Source organism: Citrus clementina, unplaced genomic scaffold, assembly GCF_000493195.1.
Source record: "Citrus clementina cultivar Clemenules unplaced genomic scaffold, Citrus_clementina_v1.0 scaffold_3, whole genome shotgun sequence".
NCBI lineage: Eukaryota > Viridiplantae > Streptophyta > Magnoliopsida > Sapindales > Rutaceae > Citrus > Citrus x clementina.
Genome location: NW_006262339.1, coordinates 34,190,147 through 34,200,123, shown reverse-complemented (window position 1 = coordinate 34,200,123; position 9,977 = coordinate 34,190,147). Strand labels below are relative to the sequence as shown.

The 9,977-nt window shown below is 34.4% G+C and overlaps 1 protein-coding gene across 1 annotated transcript; it reads left to right on the top strand.

The window, feature by feature from the left end:
• The first annotated feature begins 9,209 nt into the window (after positions 1-9,209).
• Positions 9,210-9,662, top strand: LOC112099901. The gene has a single exon (XM_024187429.1). It carries the CDS (start codon positions 9,210-9,212, stop codon positions 9,660-9,662), a length of 453 nt encoding a protein of 150 aa, XP_024043197.1.
• The last annotated feature ends 315 nt before the right edge of the window (positions 9,663-9,977 follow it).

Sequence of the window (9,977 nt, the reverse complement as noted above, 5' to 3'; positions counted from 1 at the left end):
CTAAAGTAAAATTGAGAAATATTGAGATACTGAATCACACAAGAACACCAGAAATTACGTGGTTTGCCTTTTAGACTACGTTCACGGGTGAAGACATGAGGAAAATATTTGCTAGTGAAAAATGAGTTACAAGTATTGTTGTATTTTAACTCATTACCAAAACCCCAATACACCCAAACCACTTCATGTTAATTTCAAATTATCCTTAAGTATATGTCCTATCAAGGAAGCAAAGAGGAAGAAAATGTCTCGAGTACCATATGCATCAACAATGGGAAGTTTGATGTTCGTTATGATATGTACTAGACCAAACATTGCACAAGCAGTGGGAGCAGTCAGTCGATACATGGTGGATCCTGGTGTAGAGCATTAAATAGCTGTGAAGATGATTCTAAGATATATTAAAGGAACCTCAAATGTTGCATTATGTTATAGAGGATCAAAGTTTACTGTCAGGGGCTATGTGGATTCAGATTTTGCAGGAGACCTTGATAAAAGAAAATTCACTACTAATTATGCATTTACACTTGCAGGAAGAGCTGTAAGTTGGGTTTTAAAACTACAGATTGTTGTGTCCTTATCTACAATAGAAGCAAAATACATTGTCGCTACACAAGTTTGTAAGGAAGTTATTTGGATACAAAAGTTTTTGGAGGAGCTTGGGCACAAAAAACAAAAAAAATTATGTGTTTTGTGACAATTAGAGTGTCTTGCATATTGTAAGGAATCTAATCTTTCATTCCAAGACAAAGCACACAGGGGTTCAGTATCACTTTGTTCGAGAAATAATGGAATATGAAGGTTTGGATTTGGAGAAAATACATACCAAGGAGAACCTAGCAGATGTTTTGACTAAGTCAATAAATACTTATAAGTTTATTCAAAGTAGATCCTTTTGTGGCCTAGCAGAAACGTAAGCAACATGACTATGATGAAGCAGAAAGGATGGTGTGGAGATTAATTGATTCCCAATCCAATCTCCAAGTGGGAGAATGTCAGTGCCCCACTGGAAAGGCAATGCAAAAAAGGAAAAAGAAAAGGAAGAAGGAAGAAAGAAAGAAAGAAAGAAAGAAGAAAGAGACGCCGCACTGCTTAGGGTAAAGAAATCAAATAATAAAATAATAAAAATATTAAAATAAAAAGATAAATAGTAGCCATTTGATGGCTATAAATAGAGGGTTCTCCCCCTCATTTGAATCATCCAATTTTCTTTAGTTTTTTCTTCTTTCATTTAAGAGACTAGTGATTTGAGAGTTTGAGTGTATTGGGGTTTTGGATAGTGAGTTAAAATACTACTATACTTGTAACTCCTTTTTCATTAGTAAATATTTTCCTTATATCTTTGCCCGTGGACGTATGTTAAAAGCCGAACCACATAATTTCTAATGTGTCTGTGTGATTCTGTGTCTCAATATTTTTCAATTTCACTTTAGGTGCGTGTCTGCTTCACCCATCAATTTTTTAACAAAAAATAATCTTATAAGATGTTTAGTAAATTCGGTTGTGAGACAATTAATGTCACTCTTAAAATAACTCGTTCTACGTGTTTTGTTAATTAAGCTTAAAAGTATAATGTTTATGTACGTCAATAAAATATTAGAGTTTTTATTTCATAATTTAAGTTTGTTTAGTTTGGCAAAATAAATCACCTGGATCTTTTTTTTTTTTAAATTTCATCCAATCACAGTTATCTCAAAAGACTATATGATCGAATCTGAAACAAAGAAGATTGCAATGATTATTTTGTTATGCATGGTGTGATTATACTTCTCCTTTTATTGAATTTATCCAAATATTAAGATACTATAAATTGCTATTAAAACTTTAAGCGGTTAAGCGATGGTGCAGTGTCGTGGATGGTTAAACTATTGAATTTACGATAGTTCACAAAACTTTTCGTTCATTTTCTCTGAAAAAAAATTCAGAGATTTTTCCGTGAAAATCCAAACCAAACTATCTCCATTTCAACTTCTCCGGAAAACGTCAACCCTAGAAATTGAGTGAGTGTGGAAACCAAAGAAGTTAGCAACGAAAGTGAGAAGGCGCTGGTCCAAGCTGTGGGGAAAAAGCTAGAGAATTCATGCAACGCTTATAGGGATTATTGTTAAGGAACTCTAACAGGGTTAAAGTAGATGATCAAGCCAGAAATGAGGAGCCAAAGATAGTAAACTCAAATGCTTTTCATGTCTAAATATTAAGGGATTTATTAGTAGGGGTGGGCAAAAAAACCGTAGTGTTAAAAAAACCGAACCGAACCAACGGTTTTTTCTAATTCGGTTCGGTTTTTATTTTTTAAAAAAACCGAATATACCATTTGTAAAAAAAACCAAAATGTCGATTCGGTATTCGGTTCACTTAGCTGAACCGAAAAACCGAACCAAAAAATCGAATTATTTTTTGATTTTATTCAAATCAAACATGTGTTATTTCTCTTTATAACATTATGATTATGTTTATATAGATGAAGTATTGGAGTTTGGTTATGTATTTTGAAATTTTAATATTTCATATTTTGGGAGTATCTTATTAATAGTTAGTAAGATATTAGTGATAAAATGTGTTTTGAATACTTTGTATTTATTATTAATATTTGTAATAAAATTAGGATAAATTAATTATTGAAAAAAATTATTACATTCATGAGGCCCAATGGGCTAAAAATTTAAAAATTCAAAATAGGCCCAATAGGCCCAGAACCGAACCGAACTAATCCGACAAGAATCGTTTGAGTTCGGTTCTTTTTATAAAATAACCGATTTAAATCAGTTCTACTTAATTTCGAACCGAACCGAACCGTGCCCACCCCTATTTATTAGGTTATAATATTGTATCAACTGTTGTTGTGTGGGCATGAAACTGAGGAATTAATGATAAATTTTGGTAGTGTGAATTATATATCAAGTTCTATTATATTGTGGCATGTTGTTAGATTTTGAGTTAATTAAATTGTTTCCACAATATATATTGTTAAAGGAATGGAGTTGAAGCACAAAATTTTAAATTGTTATTATAGTCCTATGAATCAACCATTCTGATATTTCCGTTTTTTCTTTTTCATAATTTTCCAGTAACATTAGGCTCAATCTAAGTCCATATTTTGTGGATGTATGTCGATGAAAATTTAACTTCACTATGTCTTGATGGAAATTTCTTCGTAGAATTTGACGACGATAAGGGTGAGGTCAAATTTTTGAATGCTTAGATACTGACATTGATACATAAACAAGCGTTTAGTGTGTAGTAAACATCAAATAAAACAATGCACAAAGAATTTGGTAAACTATATTTCATTCATGCAATATGACATCTTAATTATTTATACATGTGAATTGTAAAACTAGCCTAATCCCTTGTTACACAATTACCCCATACTACAAAAGTTTAAATTTGTAGTATTTTGCAGCAAAGTTGATTTGTAATTTGTGTCAACTATCTACCAAAACTTTAACTGTTATTCATAATGAATGACGTGACAAAGGTAATTTAGACAATTAAGATGTTAAATATTGAGAGATTATCAGTCATCCACGTTAAAATTTATTCAGTTATAAAAAATACTATGAAAGTTTGAATTTATTTAATTTTTCACCCAAAGTTTGCAATTTGTATCAATTGTCCACTAAAATATTAACTGTCATTTATATTTAATGGCGTCATAAGGGTAATTGTTGTGCAAATTTTAATGTACTCGCAAGCACACGAATCTATTGTAGTATAGATCAATGGTGATGAATGTCGATCCCACGAGAAGGTGGATTTTAATTATATGTAGAATTAATTTTGTAAATGGGTGGTTGAAATTGTGGTGGAAGTGATTTAAATTATCCTAAAATTGGAATTGAGATGGCGATAATAAATTCTAAAATTGGAATTGTAATGGCGAGAATAAATTGAAGTGAAATCTATTGAAATGACGTACTTGGCTATCTGGATCCGTATCAACATGCATCATGGGCTAAATAATCCGTATTAATGCTAATTAAATCATAAGGGGGGAATCCACACCTCATGAATCACACTCTAATCAATATGGTGCTAAGGGCTTATCGTGCCAAATAATAATAACATTGTACTAGAGGGCCGGTGAAACTAAGGCGGTACTAGACAAGATTAGTATTATTTGTCGACGAGAAGTCAAAACATCCACAAAAACTAGAGGGGAAGAGAAAATAAATTTACCAAATAAAGCCCATGACACATGTTGAGACTTCACCCTCAACCCAAGCTTGAAAGAAAATTAGCCACTCATAATTGAACTAGGGGCAAAATGAAAATTTATTAAAATACGAAGAAAATACAAGATGGAGGAGGAATTACAGAAAATGGATCCCAAAAATTGATTCAGAGATGTCAAATTAGGGGGGAGAGGCCCCCTTTTTATAGATACATGGAGTAAATCATGGCCATCGGATTAAAAACAATTTGGACGCTCAGGATTGCGCCACGTCATCAGTCAACAGTACGCGGTTTGACCACGCGGATGAATAGTAACACGGTTTGACTCGGGTTGAACAGTAACGCGATTTGGTAATAATCCTGTGTGATGCATGTACCGTACGCGAGATTTTTCGTCCACTGATATACTGTCACATCACCATCAACAATATATAAGAATTTTAGTCCAACATGATCGTGACACCTCATCAGTCAATGCCACATCATCGGTCAATGCCACGTCATCGATCCGTCTACGTGAACAGTGTCATGAACAATAACGTATACAGTACCGTACACGTGAATAATACCGTACATGTGAATAGTGTCATTTTTCTTTTTATGCTTCTCCTAAGGTTTTCGACCGTCCTGAGTTCAAAAGTGATGTCCGTTTTGCCGTCTGATCTCTCCTTTATTGTGAAATGACTATAATACCCCTAAAATACATAAAATACTTAATTAAAATAAAACAGATGTAATTAAATCACAAGAAGGTTAAATACATAAAAGTAAAGGTTGTTAGTAAGACTTGAAATATAAAATGACGGTTTTCTCCTTTATAAATATGCATTTTCTAACACTCAACAGTAATCTAGACGTTTAATATGATAGAAAAAGGAAAAAAATTATTTTTTATAACTAATATTCAGTTAAATATAATAAACACTCTAATTTCTTCCTTACTTAAAAGTATCTAATTATTTTCTTAATTAACCTTCACAAATTTATAATCAAACTCAATCCACAAATTACCCTAAACCATAATTTATGGACACCAAATCACTCCAATCCTTAAATTTGATTTCATAAACACCCAATCAAATCCAACTTGCTGTTTCACGGCCACCATTGTCGCTGACCCTGATTGTTGCTACTGCTTTACTTAGCCTCATGGATAACTACAACTACCGCAAGATTCCTCATTGCAGATCTTTATAGCCCAATGCATGTTTTTGTCAATTATCATAGATGGTTGAAGGATTTAGCGATGAAGGATATTGATTATAAAGGATTTGGTACATATCTCTATTGATTTTGTGACCCATAAAAATTTATATAGAGAGAAGATAAGAAACAAGAAAGTGAAATTTATTTTGTTGTGCTTTTGGTTTTATGTGCTTGAGAAGGATTTGATACAAATTATTGATTAGAGATAAAAATCGTTGGCCGAATTTGTTTTGTAAGAAAGAGATTTCATATTTTATTTATATTTTTTAAAAATTTATTTTATTAATTTATGGTGCAAAGTAAAAAAAAAAAGTCCTTGAATTCAAGGGTAAAATGGTTGTTTTACTTATATTATGTAAAATATTCTAAAAGTGTTAACGTTTTGGTGGATATGTGTCACCAATTACAAACTTAGGCTAAAAAATTGAATAAATTCAAACTTTTATAAAATCTTTTTACAAGAGAATAAACTTGAGATAGATGACATAATTGCTCTTAAATTGAAGGGTAAAATGGCTATTTTAGTGGATTTTATTAAATATTCTAACCATATTAACATTTTGATGGATAGGTACTAGTTACAAACTTAATGTAGAAAATTAAAAATATTTTTGAAAAGAGGATAAACTTAAGTTGGCTTTCCCACTAAATGGTACATTTTAATTCTAAATCTCTATCGCATTGCATGTACTTGATAATTAATTTTAGATTTACTTTTTTACATGTAATCAATAATGGAATTTTACGTCCTAATTTGAGTAAAAAGACAAAAGAAATTAAGGAGCTGCGGAACAAGTAGGTGGTCGATGCTAAATTGAATGCAACTGACCTACAAATGATTTTGAAGTAATGTTATTTAGTTGGTCACATAAGTTTGAATTTTAATAGAGAATTAAAAAAATAGAATAGGACTTTATTTATCACTCTATTTTTTTTTAAGTAGAATTTTTTTCTTAAAAAAGTTCAACTTCAATGTAATCTAAATGGATGTACTTGATGTTGTACTAAACACGATGGGGCTCCTGAAAAATAGAATTTCCATGTTAAGAGAGGTTTCAATACTAGTTCTATAAATTACAAAAATAAGTTTTATTGATTTCGTTAAACACATAGGCTGCACAAGTCCCTCTAAATCGTTCAAGGGCCCGGCCCAGTAGTTTCCGGGAAATTTACGAAAATAACCATTAATATTTTATTATTTTTGCAATTAACCCTCACAACTTTTTTCTATCAACATTAGCCAAACACAAGCCTTTCTTCCCAAATTACCCTTCTTTACAGAACAAAACCAACATTGTTTCTCCCATATCGCCAAACCAAAAGCAGCTTTTCACTCTTGAATCATCAGCCAACGGCGACCGCAAAAGACAGCGGTAAAAGTGATATCCGATCATAATCTATCCAGATCCAACACAAATCGACATCACTTAGTGGTATGAATTATTTTCTGAACTTACTGAACTGAGTCGGGTGAATCTGAATCTGGCGACAGGCTGCCTGTCGCAGCAAAACTTGGTGCGACAGGTGCCTGTCGCACCAAACCTTGGTGCGACAGGTTGCCTGTCACACCCACCTGGAGATTCATTAAAACTGTATTATTTTAATATGACTCAAATAATTTTTTTTTTATAATTTCAGGCTTAATGGATTCAGTTGTACTTGAATTGTGTTACGATGGTTGGTGGGAGACATTAGAGAATGGCCGTATGAAGTACGTGAATGGTAAAAATCGAGCTTTTTTTGTTGGAAAAAATTATCTGTTTGATCAGTTATTGACAAGAGTATACGAGGTGTTACAAATAAACCCTAATGACTATAGTATCACAATGAAGACAACTTTGAGGTCTAGTAACACATTATATCATATATGTGCAATGCCCATGGATATATGTGACGATGAAATGGTGAGGGTTGTGTTGCATATGGCATCTGACGTAGCTAATTTTGGATGCATTCCTATATTCGTGACCACATCACCTCGAGTTCCGAGCGAAGGTATTGAGCCACATGTCGATACAGAAACTTCGTTTAGAGCAAATATGTCTGGCCCCGATAATGATGAAGAGGTGTTGCCAAGGACAATATCGCTGCAGCAATATTACTCTCCAATCCACGACAATTATGACAACGATGATGATAATGTCGTTACGTTACAGGATGTTGGAGCAACGGTATTTTCAATAACAACGTCGTTGGAGCAACGATATTCTCCGTATCACAACAATGATTTTCAGGACAATGGTGATTTTCATAATGAGACAGAGGGAGATAATGTTTGTGCAAAACCTTCTAATAATACGAGGCGGGGCACTTGTTTCAATAATGATGGTGATAATGGAGGAGCCGGTCCTTCGAATGTTCCGTCGTTTCAGCATGAGGATGAGTGTGAAGACAATACTCCTGTGAATAACAGAGGCAATAGACCTATTCCTTCTATGGTTCGATCGAGAAGGAGAATTGACCCACTTATAAGTCTTGCTCCAACTTTGCCTTCGAACATGGTTGCTCCAAGCTTTGTTAGCAGTTGTGACTCAGATGATATCAGCGTGGGTAAGCTATTTGCTGAGAAGAATGAGCTTATATTACAATTACGCAAGGTGGCCTTTAGAGATAAGTTTGATTTCAAGATTGCACGGTCTACTACGACACGTTTCGAGGCTCATTGTTGTTCAGAATTATGTAAATGGAGTATTCGAGCAACTAGAAGTTCGAACGAGTAAAATGTTCCTTGGGTGGTGAAGAGAATTGATAATGTACACACTTGTCATAATGAGGTATTGGTTGATGGACGTCATCAAGTAAGGAGCCGGGTTGTCGGTCATATTATCGTAGAAAAATATATTCAAGATAAGAGGATTTATACTCCCAATGACATAAGAGCAGATATGCAACAAGAATACGGTGTTCAGTTAACATACCAGCAGGCATATAGGGCGAGAGAAGTTGGTCTTGAAATAGTTCGCGGCAACCCTGCAGAGTCATACAACTTGCTCTCTAAATACTCTCACGTACTAACTACAGCGAATGAGGGTACAGTCACTCACCTCGAGCAGGATGGAGATGGTAATTTCTTGTACTATTTTGTAGCACTCGGATCTTCCATCAAGGGGTTTATGCAGTACATTCGGCCTGTCATTGCTGTAGATGGTACTCATCTGAAGGGACTATATCGTGGAAGCATGTTCGTGGCAACATGTCTTGATGGTAACAATCAATTGTATCCGTTAGCCATTGGGATCATGGATTCAGAAAACAATGATGCTTGTGAATAGTTTATGATGAAGTTACAGGGAGTGATTGGTGATAGACCTGAGTTGGTAATTATCTCTGATCGATGCACTGCCATAAGGAGAGCCGTTCTTAAAGTATTTCACAATGCAATTCATGGCGTTTGTTTTTACCACGTCAAAGGTAACATTAAGTCACAATTTAGAATGTCCAAAGCTCTTTGGGATGAATTTGAGCCTGCCTTTATTAATGCAGCAAAAGCATATGGCCACGAGGAATTTAAGAGACAACTTGAAGGGTTGTGGATGATCCACTCGGGTGCGGCTGATTATCTAGAAAATAATGTCAGTACGTGTAATTGGGCAAGGTCTCAGTTTGAAGGTAGGAGGTACAACATTCTTACCACCAACATCGCGGAGAGTGTTAATGCTTTCATGAGGGAACCTAAAAAATTTTCTGTTACTCATCTTGTTGATCACTTTAGGAAAACATTGCAGCAATGGTTTTATGATAGAAAAATTGTGGCTGAATCAATGACTACTCGGCTAACAACATGAGCGGATGAAATAGTCATTGAGAGGAGAACTATAGCTGAAAGAATGATAGTTCTGCCGGTGTCTCCGTATCGCTTTCAAGTTATAGGCGGTGGGCTTAAGGAAGGGTTGGTTGACTTGCAAAAGAGAATTTGCTCCTGCATAGTGTTTCAGCTTGATCAGCTTGTGTGTGCTTATGCAATTACGGCGTGTCTAACACACCGGGTGGATTTTATTAACCTTTGCTCGGACTTTTACACTACAGAATCGTTGGCGATGGCTTATGCACAACCAGTGGAGCCAATTGGTGATGTGGTTGATTGGGAAGTTCCAGATGAAATTCAGGAGATGCAAGTATACCCACCAGTTGAGGCACCACCACCTGGCCGTCATAAAGAGCTCAGAATACCCTCGGCTGGCGAGAACGTTGACCGGCGGACTGTAAAATGCGGCCGGTGTCATGAACTAGGCCATAATCGTAAGCGATGTAAGAATCCTATTGCGTCGACTCGAAGTTAGTTGTATTTTGTGTGTTATTCGTTGGTTAAAACTATTATTGTTTTTGTGTTTCGTTGGTTAAAACTGTTATTGTTTTTTGTGTATTGTACACTTATATTTCATAAAACTTTATTTTATTTTAAAGTTCAAAATGTGAGGCATTAAAATTATATAAACTTAAGTGCGCAAATTAAAAAAAAATCAAATTTCAACATTAAAATTACTACATAGGTCTACAATATAATATCGTCATTAAATATATCAACCGCAATCTTCTTTCTAAAGTACTCGACATGACTAGCGTTAAACTCCAATCTAAGTCCGAACATTAAATAC

Coding starts and splice junctions, on each gene's coding strand:
- LOC112099901 (XM_024187429.1), top strand. CDS start 9,210: ATGATAGTTCTGCCGGTGTCTCCGTATCGCTTTCAAGTTATAGGCGGT.